The sequence below is a fragment of the Manis pentadactyla genome, chromosome 2, assembly GCF_030020395.1.
Source record: "Manis pentadactyla isolate mManPen7 chromosome 2, mManPen7.hap1, whole genome shotgun sequence".
Taxonomy (NCBI): Eukaryota; Metazoa; Chordata; class Mammalia; order Pholidota; family Manidae; genus Manis; species Manis pentadactyla.
In genome coordinates, this window is record NC_080020.1 from 233,509,553 (window position 1) to 233,526,874 (window position 17,322).

Here is a 17,322-nt window from a genome sequence, read left to right on the forward strand (position 1 = left end):
GTTATCTGGTTTACTTGTTGTTACCTGGTTTTAACTAAACTACCCCTCACAAAATATAAACAAGTGGTTTTAAACTATTCACGCTGAGAACCAAGATAGTGCTGGAAATGCGAGCATCTGAGACAATAAGAAAAGAGCAGAGCTGACCCTGCCCCCGACCTCCGGGACGAGCGCGCCCTCAGCCCGCTGAAGGCTGGAGACGAGGACCGGCTCGGCAGATGTAAGACAGGCCTTCCGAAACAGTCGGGTATCAAGACTTCTCGGAATAATTAACTTACATCCACTGCCATTAGAGAAGAACTTTGCCTTACATATGTATTGTGCCTCGATGTAATAGTTAATGATTGAGTGAAGTCATAATTACTCACAGGACAGTTAAAAATCAGACATCTGAAATACAAATATGCACTGCCGCCATGTATTCAGAGCCAGCTGAAACTACCGTGAGATACCTTATCAAAATTTCACTTAATAATTTAAAAAGTTTAATAACCTTTCTTGAACCTTCTCCACAGATACACATATATTTCAAAAGAAAATAGACCTAGATGAGGGGTGCTTGTCCAAATATTTTTTTACTAACAGAAGTGCATAAAAATATGGAGCTTCCTGCCTTAAAAGCACAGCCTGAAAAGCAGTGGCCAGCCTCCCTCTCCCACAGCCAGTCTGCCCGGGCCCCTCCCTGTCAGAAGGTGCCCCGTCCTGCAGCTCTCGTGAGCTAACCAGAGACTGTCTCACAGGCTCTCTCCAAAGAGGACGCACAGCTCCTACAGGAAAGAGCCTCACAGCGACAGAATCCATATGACTTTTTGGGGTCATCCAGTTCAAGGCTGACATTTTATAGGCGGACTAGCCCACCAGGAGTTAAGGTCACTTGCTCAGAACTGCACAGGCCGCAGGGGGAAAAGCCAAGTCCAGAGCCCGCTGCCCAGAGCCCAGCCCTGAGGGCCCGGCACCTTTACTACCCGCACACTGATGTTAGCGCATTTCCCTATAGCTTTACTTTTACCTTTAAAATACTTTGTCTTGACTTCAATTTGAGTTATACTCCAGGATGTGCCAGTCGGAAAACGTCCCATTCACATCCCGGGACGAGGAGAAGGCCATTCTCATCTTTCTGGGATGCAAGAAAAGAAGCAGGAAAGGTAAAAAAGGAAAGCCGACTTGGAGTCACCCAAGGAACTAACCCGGAAAACCAGCAGGTGAAAGAAGGTGGACGTGCTTTTATGTTACTTCTTTTATTTCTTGCTATAAGAGGGCTTCCTTAATATGTAAATTCCTATCACCTGATGTGTAAATTGTCTCTGAAATGCCTTGTGCCAACTCATGAGTTTAATGAGTAATTAGTACATTTTTATAAATTTCTGATATGATTTTCTGTGCTAATTACAAATTCACGTAGAATGCTAGACACAGAAGGATCTTCGTCTAACCCTGCCCATAGGTTCACTGACCAGTTTTTTTTTTTTTACCTTTCAAAGTAGATATATTCTTGGTCAAATGGATAGCCAGGTATGCTCTGCCTCCAAACCTTAATTTTCAGACAGGAGAGTTTATTCATTTATATCTGGAAGCAACAATTGACATGAAAGCCAACCCAGGAAAGCGTGTTTACAACTGAGTTTTCAGGGGGATTAACAAATTGGAAGGTGTTTCATTTCGTTTGACTTCCTTGTCTCAGGTCAGATACTGGCCATCGTGGACTGCTGGGCCATCTCTAGAACCCCCTGCCTGCCTCAGGCTCACATAAGTGGTCTCATCCAGAGATACAAAGATATTAAAAATGATTAAACTGGTGTATTTTCCTAGATCAACCAACAAACTTATGCATGGGTTTTATCATTAAGTTACTGGATCTTTTGTTTCTTTTTTGAAGAAACTGGGATATTCCAGCTGTGAGTCAGAGTAGCAGGAAGAACCAGCATCTTAGAACAATGCCTAGGAGGCTCCCAAAATAAGAATTTCCTTGATGTAAAATGAAAAAAAAATTCACTTTTTAGAAAATTTAAAACCCTGGTTATTGTCTACATCTTACCTCTACTATCGGTGGCCTGTCCAGCCTCCTTTCAGTTTCCCAACCATCTGCCCTAGACTTTGCCTCACCAACTTCTACCGAAAATAACACCGATGAACAGGGTATCAGATTTTATTTTAACTGTGAGAATGAACTCATTGACGTGATTAAATTCCAGGCCCCATGCACCTGCATATTATGGCATAAAGTATTTTCATGAATGATTCTGTAAATTCACATACAACCATGGGTTAGTAAGTTCTACTTTTCCTTTTATACCAACTGCTGAAACCAAAATTAGGAAGGAAAATTGCTGTTGCTTTACTTCATCAAATCAAAAGGCATCAAATCCTATCAGTGGATGATTGCTCTCCTCCACTCGCCTGCTTTGAGATGGGCCCTGCCTCTTAAATCTTCCACACCGTCTTGGGGTGTTTAGAGCTGGTGCCTAGAGTCCCAGAGAAAAGCCGGCTCCCAGCAGCATCTTACCTATCATATTATTTGCGTGCCCAAAATGTGCATCGCTGAACCCTACATAGGCACCCCCATAAGCAGCGGTCACTAGGTCCAGGGGTTCTTTGGGGTCAGTTGTGGTCCAGTCTCTCTGTCCTGTGACGTACACTCTGAGACGTGCGATTCTACGATCTCAAAAGAAAGAAGCCTTGGTTACTTCTTCCTCAGAAAAGTAGCTGTTTGGAGATCATAAATGACAAAGCCATCCACACCTGCCTGCTCTGTTTCTCAAACACACCCAGGCACTGCCCCAGGCCTTTGCACTTGCCGTGCCCCTGTACAGGAACAACTTTTCCAGCTCTCCAAACAACCACGAGCTGTTCTTAGGTCTCAATTTAAGTGCCATGGCCTCAGAAAGGCCTTTCCTTTTGCTCTCTAAAATTACCTCCTTCCCACTCCCCCGGCCCCTGTGTGATTCCCCAGGTTAAGTTTATCACCTCTTCTGGCATATTTACTGCATTGCTCTAATCACACTGTCAGAGTATCCTGTTTTTCTCTTTGCTTAAGCTCCTGCTAATATCAGTCTCCCAAAACCAGAATATACAGTCTTTGAAGGCCAGACCAACTGCCCATCTTATTCACTTCTGTATCATCCCCACCTAGAGCCAGCACATAGTAGGGGCTCACGTTTTTTATTGAATTAATAACTCCAGGAGGGTCAAAATGCAATTGGGAAATTCACCACAGATACAATGTTTGGTGCCAGAAATTAGCATTGCTAAATCCACATAGATACAAGAACCTTACATTTTTATTTTTATAATAACATGTTGCTCAGCAATGCAATTGAGGATACAAAAGATAACATTCACAAAACCAAATAGCTGCTGAGAACCACAGCGACCCAAGAATAGGTCTACAGAGCAGAAAATAGCTACCAGGCTAGACTCCCTCACCTGATTCTAATAAAGTGAACATTTTATTTGTTTGAATATTACTTCCTTGAATATTGAATAGGAAGCTAAGCTTGCTTTATATAGAAGCTCAAAATTGTTAATCAAAGTATTCTACTGAACCCAAGCCCTACATGTATATGAAAACCAGTGAAACTGAGCGATCTGAAAAAATTTTAGTAGAACAGTAAAAGTCTTGATATTTACAATAGATAAACCAGACTGTGTTGCCATAAAACCCTAGGAAATGTACTAGAGGGAGGGATTCGGCAGGAGCGGGACCCTGAGAACCCCTGTTCTAGCTCAGTGAACGTGATGAGATGCTTTCACGGTGCGGAGGATGCAAAGCCGATCTTAACATTTCAAAAATAAGGTTCTTCTCTACAGAGTTACTAGCCAGACTCACCTTTAACCCCAACTTCAATGCTTATTAGAAATGTCTCACCACGGTCTAGGGCGTCTCATTTAAAGCGTTCCCATCCCCACCCAATGTGTCCCATCAGATTCTCCTACTGGTTCCTTCCCTTATACACTGGGTCCCTGGCGGAGTCTTCATGAGGTAGTTAAAGACGCTGCTGGCCATGGGGAGGAGACATCTGCACACAGACAGCATCTGCACCTCACCTTCCATCCGGGGATGCTGACCGATTTAAAAAGAGCTTTAATGTGTGCAAGGAACCTCAAGATCCAATCCCACAAAGCAGGGCTTCCACCAGGACACATTTTTAGAAACTCTCTGAACTCCTGAGCTGTCTACACGTTAGGGTCAATGTATAAGGTTGCTATTTTGGTAGATCAAAAATTGCCAGAAAGAAATTTCTTAGGACTCTACCTAAATATCTTTGTTATAAAGTCCCTATTTTGCAGTAATCTTTCTTTCTTGTCTGTCTCCCCACCTGGGTTGTTTCACTTCAGAAGGACAAGAACTCTTGTCAATTCAATCTAAAAAAAAAAGTTTGCTGAGCATCTACTCTGTTTCCCAGGCTGTGCCAGGCACCAGGTGTGCAAAAATGACAACCCAGACACATGACCCCGACTCACGGGGCTCACGCTCCGTTAGCTCTGCCCCACTCCCCATCTGGGAAATGGTTATATGGCCGGTGCTCAGCCCCTAGCTCAAGACAGGCACACTGTAAGTGTTTGTGGAATCGGTGATGGGAAAGGGCCTAAATCTCTCCCGCCGGCTCTGCCCAGTCAGTTGCCTCCACTGGTTCTAGAACGATGGCTTCCAGGAGCCATCAATGTCAGCACGCAGGTATTTAGGTCTTCACATGTTGTGTCTTACTTTAAAGCATGATAACCAGAAATACATTGCATCTAAAATGAGGGTCAGGAGATCCACTCTGGCATCAAGCCTGAGGAGTTTCTGCCCACCCAGTCCCCAGAGAAGCTGGTTACATTAGGAAAACAACAACCACTTAAAGTCTCTGGGAATAGTCCTAAGGGCAGGCAGCAAATGAAGCAACGTTAATTCAAGAAGGTCCACAAAACGGCGCTGAGCACAGTGGGCATGTATGGTATTTGAACCAGGTCACGCCCTTGCTGCCTCCCACTTCAGTGAGGTGGGGACTCCAGGGCAGACAGGTGCGGTCACCGACACAGGGCCCCCTCGCCCCCCGCCCCTAGCTGGGGGTCTTTCTTCGTGGCAGGGGCAGAACATCAGCATTTCCCCTTCTGCCCCGTCTGCCTGTGGCTGAGGCTACATCTCAAGTGAGCGTGGTCGAGAAGAGGTGGCCCTTCCTTCCATGCAGGCCCAGCTCAGGAGAGGGGTCTCGACTGCACACGGTCCCACGGCAATGCTGGGGGCCCACATCACCAGGGCCAGCTCACAAACAGAAGCTCCACGCTGAGAGAGGCCGGCCAAGAGAACCCGGGGCCACGGCCCCTCCGTGGAGCACCCAGCCACTGAACAGGGCTGCCACTCGGACGCGGGTGGGCCACGGCCCCGCCCCCGGCTCCCGGGCCAGGCCTCACAGGAGCCATGGGAAAGAGGGGGGTCCTAGGAGAGAGAGCCCATACTCTTCCCCACACACTGACTTCACGTGCAGTCGAGTAGGGAGAGGTCCGAGCATGAAGGTGCTCACAGAAACAGCAGAGGCCGTGGTGAAAAGCTGTCAAGAGGAGTGTGGTAGAGTCTACAGAGATACAAATAAAACATGAACCTGCAGCGTAACCTGTGGGCCAGAGAGTGTGCTGGAAGGGGGAGGGAAAGAGCTCAGAGAAGCCCTTCTGGGACCAGAACAAATCTCAACAGTGACCTCAAAAACTATCATCTCAGAGAAACTCAGATTTAATTAGATTGGTAGGTGGACCAATGTAAGCCCAGGGCGTCGTTGAAAAAATAGAGCCATCAGATAGCAACGGAAGGACCTAAAGAGACAGAGCCCCCCCAAAACCGTGTCGCAGGGCCGCTCCCCAGGCTGGGCCTCCCTGAGGGGCTGCATCAGAAGCTTCACGCTGTGCGGGTGCAGTGGGCTCCCCTGAAATAACACAGCCCGCAGCTAGACCCGGAGAAGCAGAGGGCTCCTTCGAAGGTGATTGCGTGACTGTTAGAGGAGACAAGATGCTTCCTCTCCCTTCTTTTAAGTGATGTAAAAATCAGTAATATAAAATAATATGTATGTAGTGTAATATTGTTGGGCTCTAGTAGGTAGAAATGTAATCTCTGGGTAATATATTTACCAGTAACAACACAAAGAAGGTTGGGGGCACAGCTGTACTGGGCTAAGGAAATGACTACATATCATAAATCCACAGGAACAAATAAAGCCAGAAATGATTAATAGGAATGTTAATATAACAAACCTTAAATAAATATAAGTATGTGCTTGCTCTCCTTCCTTCTCTCAGCTTCTCTAGAAGACAAAGTTATATAAATATTGTAACAATGTGTTGTACATTGTAACATTTGTAGCATGTATAGATGTTCTTTGTATAACAAGAATGCCACCAGAAGGGAGAAAAGGAAATGGAGCTATATAAGAGTAATGTTTCTGAAAGGAAATAAAAATAGTGGAAAAATTTGAGAAATTAAAATGCTACTTATAAAATATTCAATTAAATCAAAAGAAAAGTAAAGGAAGAGGAACAAAAAGGTGAGATATGTAGAAAATAAAAGATAAAATAGTAGATGTAAACCCAACTACGTCAACAACAAACATGAACACATTAAGCAATTAAAAGGCAGAATAGTCCAACCAGATGAAAAAACAAGATTTAACTATATGCTGCCTGCAGGAGACACACTATGTATTCAAAGATACAAATCTATTAAAAGTAATAGGATGGAAAATAATGTATCATGTAAACAGCAACAATGAACAAGCTAGAATGTCTCTACTGTTAACAGACAAAATAGACTTTAAAATGAAAAATGTTGCTAGAAATGAAAAGGGTCATTTTATAATAAAGTGTTAATCCATCAGGAAGACATAATAATGATAAATATATATGTACTTAATAACATAACACCAAAATACATAAAGGAAAAACAAATGAAAGAAGAAATAGAAAACAATAACAGTTGGAGACTTCAATACTCCACTTTCAATAATGGACAGAATTAGACAAAAGATCAATAAGGAAAAAAAGGACTCAAACAGTGCAATAAACCAGCTATACCTAGTTGACTTACAGAGCACGCAACCCAACAACAGCAGAATATATGTTTTTTCTCAAGTGCGTATGGAACGTTCTCTGGGATAGGTCATATGAGGTCATAAAATAAGTGGACTAAAATAATACAAAGTATGCTCACCAAAAATGAAGGAATGAAATTAAAAATGAGGAAGAAATTTAGGAAACTCACAAATATGTGAAAATTAAACACACTCTAACCATTGGGTCAAAGAATGAAAAAGTAAAATAGCAAATAGAGATAAATGAAAGTGAAGATACAATGTATCGAATCTATGGTATGTGGTAAGCAGTGCTTAAAAGGAAATTTATATCTGTAAAGGCCAATATTAAAAAATAAGAACCTTCACCTTAGGACACTGAGGAGAAAAAAAGAAAGCAAAACCTAAAGCAGAAGGAAGAAATGATAAAGATTAGAATGGAAATTAATGAAATGGAGGATATCTGACTCTTTGTAAAGAACAAAATTAACAAACCTATAAGTAGATGTACCAAGAAAAAGAAAAGACTCAAATTATTAAAACCAGAAATGTAAGATAGTACATTCTACTGACCTTAAAAAAATAAAAGGGATTATTTAAAAGACAATTATATACCAATAAATTATATAACCTAGATGAAATGGACAAATTCAGTCTTACACACTACCAAAACTGACTCAAAAAGAAATAATCTGAATAAACGTATGTCAAGTAAATAGATTGAATTAGTAAACAAAATATAATTTAATACCAATTCTTCACAAACATTTCAAAAAATTAGAAGAGGAAACACTTCCCAACTCATTCCAATGAGACCAGTGCTACCAGACAAAGATATCACAAGAAACGAAAACTATAGGTGTATATCTCATGAATTTGGACTGAAAATCCTCAACAAAACACCAGCAAAACAAATCCAGCAACATGTTTTTTAAAAATTATATGCCATTGCCAAGTAGGACCCAGGAATGCAAGTTTAACATCAAGAAAACCTAATACAGTGTACCAGCAGGAGAAATGACATTTCATTAAACTATATGATCATCTCATAAAGAAAAAGAATTTAACAAAATCCAACACCATTTCATGACAAACATACTCAACAAACGAGGAATAGAAGGGAAGTTACTAACATGATAAAGGTCATCTACAAAACCCGCAGGTGACATAATACTTAGTGATGAAAGACTGGATGCTTTCCCTCCAAGATCGGGAACAAGACGAGGATTCTGTTATCGCCACTTCTGTTCAACATTGTACCAGAGATTCTAGCCAGAGTAGGTAGGATGGACGAATGGATGGACAGATGGATAGATGGATGGGTGGATAGAAAGAATCCAGATGGGAAAGGAAGAAGTAAAACTGTATTCACAGATTTTATGATCTTTATATGGAAATCCTAAGAATTTCACTGAAAATCAGCTAATACTAATAAACAAGTTCAGCAAAGCTTTAGGGTTCAAGATTAATATTTGAAACTCAATTGTATTTCTGTGCACTAATATCAGCAATCTAAAAATGAAATTAAGAAAACAATTCCATTTACAATAGTACCAAAAAGAATAAAAGGTGTAGGAATTAATTTAACTAAAATGTGTGAAATGTGTACTCTTAAAATTATAAAATATTGTTGAAATTAAAGGAGATGTGAACAAATGGAAAAATATCCCAGGGTCATGGGTTGGAAAACAATATTGTTAAGATGGCAATATTCACCAAATTTATCTACACATTCAATGCAATCTCTATCAGAATCCCAACTGGCCTCTTTGTAGAAATTTACAAGCTGATTAAAAAATATAGAATTGTATATAGAAGTGTAAAGAATTACAAATACCCAGAAAAACTTGAAAAAAACAAATTTGGAAGACTCATATGTTTTCTGATTTCAGAACTCACTACAAAGTAAAGCTAATCATGACAGTGTGGGACTGGCGTAAGGATAGACACTTAGAATTGAGAATCCAGAAAAAAACCCATGTGTCAATGGGTCAATTAATTTTTGATGAGTGTGCCAAAGTCATTCATCTGGGAAGGAAGAGTCTTTTCAACAAATGGTTCTTGGATAACAGATATCATGCAAAAGAAAGCTGAATCCTTACCTCACACCATGTACAAAAATTATCCCAGAATTGATCAAGAACCAAAATCTAAGAGCTAAAATAATGAAACTCTTAGAAGAAAACATATGGGTAATTTTTTTCAAGACCCTATGTTTGACAATCATTTCCTAGGTATTTCCAAAACTTCCAAAAGCATGAGCAACAAAAGAAAAGCACATAGATGAACTTCAAAATTAAGAACCAATGTGCTACAAAAGACACTATCAAGAAGTAAACAGACATCCCACAGAATGGGAGAATATATTTGCAAATCATATATCTGATAAAGGATTTGTATCTATAATACACAAAGAACTCTTACAACTCAATAATAATATAGGCAAAAAATTCAATTTAAGAACAGGCAAAAGATCCAAAGAGACATTTTCCTAAAGAAAACATGGAAATGGCCAAGTAAGCAATGGAAAAGATGATCATCATCATTAGTCATCAGAGAAATACAAATCAAAACCACTGTGAGATACCACTCCACATCTTCTACAATGGCTATAACCAAAAAGATAATAACAGGTGTTGAGGCTGTGGAGAAATTGGAACCTTCATACGCTGCTGGTAGGAATGTAAAATGGTGTAGCCATTTTGAAAAATAGTCTAGTATTTCCTGAGACAATTAAAAACCATCATATGACCCAGCAATTCCATTCCTAGGTATATACCCAAATGGAAACATATCCACACCAAAACTCATCCAGGGGTGTTTATGGCAGCATTATTCCTAAGTAGCCGACAGGTGGACACAACCCAAGTGCCCATCAGCTGAAGGATGGATAAACGACGTGATCTACCCGCACAATGGCAGGCCGTTCACCCACAGAATGGGATGGAGTGCGGCACACACTGCCGCCTGCATGAGCCTTGAAAACATACTGAGTGGAAGGAGCCAGTGAGGTGAAAGACATGTAAGAGGGACTTAATGAAATGTCCAGAATAGTCAAATCTACCAAGACAGAACACACATTAATGTGTGCTTAGGGCCAGGGGAGATGGTGATCCCTCCAGGGATCAAGACCTTTTGGAGGTGGTAAAAATGTTCTGACTGTGGTCATGGCTGCACACATACTATATCCTTACGTAGACTTTAAACCATATGCTTACATTTAGTATATAATACTTATATAGTTTATAAACGATTGAGCTACACACTTCAAGTGGCCGAATTGCACGTTATGTGAATTACAGTACAATTAAGCTGATAAAATGAGAGTCATGTGTACATCCCACACCAACTGCCAATATACCTGGTGAAATAGAAATTCTTAGGAGGTATCTAACCTAACACAACTTGGTTGCATCATATCCTAATTTACTTGATAGGTTTTCGATAACTACCTACAGATGGGTGGGTTCAAACAAGAATTTCCTAGAGCACAAAAAGGGAAAATCATCCTAAATGCTAGAGAGATCAGTGACCAAGAGTGAAAGGGCGACTTTGTTTATATTTTTAAACATGTCGACCTCAAGTGAAGAAGCCGTAGAGCTGGAGATGCGTCCGCATCATATTCACCTGGGAAAATGTTGAGTCTTACGTGAGTCCATGTCTGCTGGGAATTGATAGGAAAATAATTGTGGCCGGAAGCAGGCACTCCTGGTTTAAGCTCTGCCATGGGAACCAAGTAATTCCAGTTGTTGGACTTTGGTGAGCAATAAATATAAAAATAAATATAAAAATGTTAGAAATGGCTCTAGGGAACAACAAATTCTCTCATCCCAGGGCCTGTGTGGGGCTTACAGGATAGAGATACTTTGGAATAAAAATTACTGACAGATGCCTAATGAACTCCTTCAATAAAGATACTAATAAAGACCAAGCCCCAGGTTTAATAAACAGAGTAGAGCCCTAGGTTTTTCCCACTCTGATCAAAATAGGCCCTGGGTGGTGGGGGGGGATGAAGGACAAGATCCGAGATGCTCCGCGTGCTTCCCCTTTGAGGATTCCCAGAAAGAAGCAACGGGAACGGCGATGGGAACACGCAGGTAGACGCCGGGGTATTCCCACGGGACAGGAGACGCAGGGGGGCTGGTCGGCCTGAACCTGGCAACAATTCTCTCTAGCTCAGCGCTTCTCAAACTGAAGGGCCCGTTTGCTGTTGCTGTTGTTTCCCGGACTGTTACAGACCAACATTTTGTAAAATGCATTATAAATCAATTACTAGGCAAACAAACTCTAAAAAATTTAAGAACGTACCAAAACACAGGCCCAAATTATTTTATTAAATTCATCAGACATAGGTGACTTTGTCAAATTGCTATAAAAAGTACTTAAACTGCGGACTTCTGTATTTACCTCCTCAGGGGCAGCGCCCTGCAGAGGAACACCAGTAGGCAGCCCGTCCCGAGAGGCTTCCCAGAGACCTCACGCGGCCGTGGCGTCCCACACTCAGGGGTGACAAGCCACTCAGAAACAGCTGCAGGGTACGCTGGTGCTGAGCACCCCAGAGAACCGCCTCCAGGCTAGGCACCACGAGTGGTTCTCTTGCCCTGCTGTCCTAACAATCCATGACAAGACCCCTTTGTTTCGGAGGCGCACCTCGGAAATCGCTGCAGACTCCTTAGGGGCGGCGGCAGCTCGGGTCCTGACTCCTCTCTGTGGAATTTCTGGTTGCTTGTTGGTGTTGGAGTGATCATGAGGGTCAGGGTTCCAAGTCAAAGAGCACATACTCCCTCAGCGAGGTGTATGGTGACGTTCCTTCTGCCAAACAACACTAAAGGTGCCTCTTCTTAAGTCAAAGTATCGGATGATCAAAGTAACAGACACACTTGCTGAAGTTCCTCAGTGTTTAAAACATGGTAATTTCAAGAAATAATGGATGCATTTGGTAGTACATTTGCTTGTCAAAATAGTAAATGGCTGTTTCCAGTTAAGTCAGACTTCAACAAACTTATCACAAGACTAGAGTTTTCAAACCCCGAATCAATAAAGTTTTGGATTATTTCAAGGTTAATTCCAGAAATACTATTTCCCCTGCTGGCATCCTTAGAATTGAGACTTGGGTGATTCAGAAATGGAAGCACCCGTTGGGCTCGCTGGGAGAGCCTCTTCGGTCATCAGCCACTTCCTGCTTGGAAGGGAGCATCTCACCTATCAGCCTGGGGTGTGGCCGGCTCCTCAGCTGTCCTTCAGGACCAGGGCCCATCCACGTCCACCGAGCCCCAGACGGCACCCCGCACACAGTACTTGCTGTGTATATTTGCCAACTGACCTGACTTATCTGGTCTAAGTGCATGTATACACACACACAATAGTACGTATTTCTAAAATGTTAATTCTGGGGCCAACATCAGATGATGCTAATTAAAGAAATAAAAGAACAGGTCCAACTTGTAGGCCCTGAATGATTCACATGGTCCAGCACCCCAAGATGCAGACAGGAGCCCTCTGAGAACCCCATAGTGGCTGCATCGTGTGCACTGGGGCTGCTGACACCACTGCCCCACCGCCACCCAGACCAGCTCCACATCGACTGGATCCTCCCTGCAACCCCTCAGCAACCTGCTCACCAAACCTCAGGGTGCCAGGGTGTGCCTCTGGGTGAGGCCGGACAGTGTGGAGGTAATGAAAGCTAAGCTGGGTCAAACACTGCTAAGTGAAAAATAAAAAATCACAGGGCACTCTTGGGAATCTGAGTTCTAGAGCTCCATGGCAGTGAAGTGGGTGGCAGGGCCCCTGAGCCTCATGACCCCGCAGTGCTCATTCCGGGGCCAGCAGTTCCCAAGCACCTTCTTCCAAGTTTGCTGCTTGAATGACACTCGAGGAGCATAGCCTCCCCTGAAGTAAGAAACATCCACGTCGAAGCCCCGGATGATCCCTTTTATTCCCAGCTTGATGATGCACCAGTCATGGCCTCCAGGACGTAAACAGGGATATTCTCATGTGATTTAACTTGGCAGATGAAGCATGTGATTGAAAAGAACTAAAATGAAAATAACAACAGGAGCACCTCCCACCACAGACATGCACAGGGGCCCATTCTCAGTGGTGAGGGTCTCTCAGTGTGGCCGCTCGGGACCGCCGTGCCCCGCAGGAATCCCCAGTTCTAGTCGGACCAAAATGTGTGTATGCCTTGGATTCAGAGACCCAGTTCTGATTCCAAATGGATCATTTCCAGTGTGTGTTTTCTCTGAGCCTCATTCCTTCAACCATGAATCAGATGGGATTCCCTCCCAGAAAGCTGGGGTGCAGGGTGCATTGGGTCGTAGAGAGCGGCCAGCCCAGCTCAGCAGGGGTTCATCACAGACCTGGGTCTCCTGGAAGCACCACGCTCATTGTCACCTCCAGCTTCGGGGATTCCTGCAGTGCCCCCACCCAGGCGGCCCTGCACTGTGTCCCTGAAGTCTAAGGGCTCCTGAGGTCACATGTCACCCTGTAGATCTTGGATCCTTAGATATAGACTCACCTTAGAATGTGCAGAGGTATGAGAATCTAGTGATGTCTGGGGTGTCACAGAAATACAGAAAATTAGAATATCCAGTATCTCTGCAATACTTGAGGAAAAAGCTTAGCTATGAGCCCAGTGCTGGACTAGTTCAGTTCCATGGGCGTGTCTCCAGCTTCACAAGGTGCACGATGGAGACTCATGAATGGCACAGTGTGAAAGATGCCATAAAGGCGGTGTGCGCGGCAGAGCCCAGCCCTTCATTCAGCTCCCGCCTGCTCTTACCCATTCTGGGACCTGCACCAAGTTAATAACTGGTTTCCACAGCAATTAAGTGCAGGCAGAGCCCTGGCCTCAGGATGCTGGGGGGCAACCAAGCACAATGCGCCCCAACTAGCGTTGGCCATGCCACCCAGGGAGAGCTGCTCTTGGCCTTGCCCACGGCCCTCACCAACACTTCCTCCCTGCTGGTTTCTCACCCTCCTTGTTGCCTGGGGGTGCCCAGATGGCCAGGGTTCACGCGGCCCCTCCTGAATCCTCAGAGCGCAGTGTACAGAGGACAGCAGGGTGGTGGGCATCCAGGGCCCCGGGACAAACCCGGCCCGTCTGTCCTTCCCTCAGGGGCCACACAGCCAGCACCTTACTACCTGGAATCCTCTTCCTTCTCGTCTCCCATCCATCCATCCACTTCCCAAACTCAGTATATTCGTGCTCTTTAAATCTCAGGCTGTCGTTTTGAAGCAAAGAAGGGTGACAAGTTGATGGTCAGTGTTCACGTGACAGCTGGCTTCTGGCAGGCAAACTTTTGCCCCACGGGACAGTTGATGGGCCAGATAAACAGGGCTCCACAGAGTCCTTAGGGGGCATGGGGATGTCTGCCCCGACCTGATGCCCGGGTAAGCCTCTCCAAATCAGGGCACGGCTCCTGACCCTTTTATCGGCCTCCGAGAAAGAAATTCCACTTCTTGATGGGCCTCAGTGCGCAGAATTAACCGACAGCAATAGGCAGAACTGCCACAGTCGATTCCACAGGCCCCACAAATGGCGCCGCTCCCACCTGCAGCCTGGCTGCGTCCCAAGGGCCATCAGAACCCGCGAGACGGGGTATGTTTCCCAAGCAACCAGAAAAAACTATTCACAGGGTCACGTGAAGAGAAGGCCAGAGGCTGGGCTCCAGCTGCTCCCCGTTATCCCCATGCCCTGAGCTCCTCCACAGCCCACCCCAGGGAGAAGCCAGGACGCTGAGGTCACACTGGCCGGCGTGAGGCTCGGCTCAGCCCCACAGCCTGCCTGTTCTCCCGAGGCCACGGCGAGCGGTCAGAGGCTGGGAGCAGCGCCCAGCAAACGGTCAGGACTGAGTCTGTAGCGTCAGGATGTCAGAGTTGGCAGCACTTGGATTTCATTCCGATCCAAGCACATCTTAAAGACGATCCTTGTTAACAAGGGCCTGTGAAGCTCTGCCCCGGACCCCCCAAAGAGGGCAGGGCCCCTCCCACTTAAGCCCTGGCCGCCTGCCCCGAGCTTTCGCTGCTTTGCTCAGGTTTGCTGGCAGACGGTCATTTTAGATGTTTCTGCCACTTCCTGACAACAGGACGGAGATGCAGAGGCACCAGGGGCCCGCAGAAGCCCGCTACCGACTGGCACAGGGTCAGCAGCACCGTCTGAAATGTGGCACCTGCCACGTGATGGCAAGTTCCCAAGGACACAGGAGGCCAGGCCCAGGAATAACCCACGTGTGTGGACCCGCTCAAGGACGTTTACAATGCCTGAAAGTGCGAACCGCCCAGATGTGCACCCACAGAGGGAAAGGCCAGTGGTCACCCGCCGGGGAAGGGACCCCCTCCACCTCCAGCTATCAGCTCACAGATACCCAGCGAGAAAGGCACATTTGCAGAATGCTAAATACTTTATGATAATACGGATACAAGTTTTTAAATAAGAGGCAGTACTATTTTCTATATATGGTTGTGGGCATATTTATTGAAAAGTATAAAATATATTAGAAGAATATGCCCAGCTTACAAAACTGTGAATTCCATAGAGAAAAGGAGTTGGCTAGCTTTGCAGCTGGTGGTGAAAGAGGCTTTTATCTGTAATACTTTTTTTCCAAAATGGAGAATGTGTCTATATATACACACATATATCTTACATGGTATGTATACGCACATGTGAGCTCATGTATGTACATATGTGTGGAGGGTGTATGTGTGCTCAGTGCACTATGAGTAATGAGGCCCCATTCTCCCCCCTACCCATGTCCCCAGCTGAGCTCCTCACAATTCCATGTGCACCCTTCCAAACACGTTTTAAGCACACAGGACATGCACAGACCTCTCCTGTTGCCAGGTGCTGAGGCAGTTCATTGTTGCAACCATGGAGTACCCCACATGTAATTCTTTCACTGGCCCCCTCATCGATGGGCATTTAGGTTGTTTTTTTTCCCCTCCAAACACCACCAGAATGAATATTTTCTACATATCTTTGCCTACGTGTGCAAATAATGTACGTCTGTGGAATATCTAGGTCAAAGTATATACATACTTAAATTTTACAAAGATAGACATATAATAAAATGGCAAGAGCTTTGGCATTTACTAGCTGTGTGACCTCAAACAAATTAGTCAGCCTCTCTGTTCCTCGTTTAAATATCATTTTCTCTGAGGAGTAAGTCAATATATGCAAGATGCCCTCAGAGGGTCACAACACTCCACATGCTCTGGACCTGGCAGACCCTGGCCAGAAAGAACGACCATTTCACCAGTGACCAGCCTGGCCAGTAGCCATGGTGGAACTGCATGCTGCCCTCCAGGCTGGAGACCCTCGCTCACTCTGCAGGATGCCAGCAGAGCTTCCATTTCTTCCTTATATTTGCCAGTATTTTCTGATTTTTTTAATAAGCATGTCCTACACTTATATAAATTAGGCAAGTAACACAATTTCCAGAAACTTCAAGATGTGTGCCAGTTTTCTTCCCAACAGATTATGAATTCCACGTCACACAGAGCGACAACCTATGAGGATCCCAGTCATTTCCCCAAAAACCAATATGGTCCCAAATCCCCGCGTCAGGGCCCCTTCTGTCTCTGCTGTGTCTTAGCATGAGCTGACGCTATTTCTACGCTTCAGCCTTTCTGACATGCCAATTCACTGGTACACATCGCATGACGCCCATCCCACATCTACGGCCAGATCTTAATTCACAGAGCTGCCTAGATCATCCGCACCCGCACTTGACTTTGCCGAATGCCAAGTTACAATACATTTATGAGGGTTTCAGCAGGAGCAAAAAAGTTGTCTGTTGCAAATAAAATCTAGACAAATAAAGAATTAAAATAACCATAAATTAAAACCATTTTATTTCATTCCCTAGTAAAACATGACCAGGTGCAGTAAAAAAAAAAAAACGTGAAATTGCCCAGGGGCAGAGAAACAACATGCAGTTAAGCCGCAGTGCTTTTTAAATGTTTGGATCTCATTGCCTGCCTCCTCCCCCATCTTTCCTTCCCACCCTGTCTTCCTGATCGCCTTTGCCATCTGGATGCAGAAGGCTAACTGCTGACCTCGGGGAGAAAACAGAATGGAGGACGCTGGACCCTGTGAGTCTTCCACACAAGAACGGCAGCCGCCCTGCGGTCAGGCCGGCTCCCCGGAGGAAGGCCCACCCATACGTCGGCCTGCGAGTTTATCAACCAAAGCAGGACATTTTTGAGAGTGAGGTGGTGTGCCACTAATTACAGGGAAAAAAAAAAAACAGGTGTAAAGTGGATTTTCCCAAGCAAACAGGCTGCT

The 17,322-nt window shown here is 44.6% G+C and overlaps 1 protein-coding gene across 1 annotated transcript in view; it reads right to left on the reverse strand.

Moving 5' to 3' along the window:
• The window catches only part of ALLC (allantoicase), a 31,555-nt gene that overhangs the window by 1,998 nt on the left and 12,235 nt on the right, over nucleotides 1-17,322 (reverse strand). The window contains 10 exon segments of the mRNA XM_057497558.1: nucleotides 1,010-1,048; nucleotides 1,051-1,117; nucleotides 2,036-2,109; nucleotides 2,504-2,659; nucleotides 10,665-10,791; nucleotides 11,667-11,767; nucleotides 12,878-12,904; nucleotides 12,907-13,002; nucleotides 14,181-14,270; nucleotides 16,796-16,844. Coding sequence (XP_057353541.1) covers nucleotides 1,010-1,048; nucleotides 1,051-1,117; nucleotides 2,036-2,109; nucleotides 2,504-2,659; nucleotides 10,665-10,791; nucleotides 11,667-11,767; nucleotides 12,878-12,904; nucleotides 12,907-13,002; nucleotides 14,181-14,270; nucleotides 16,796-16,844 — 826 coding nt within the window.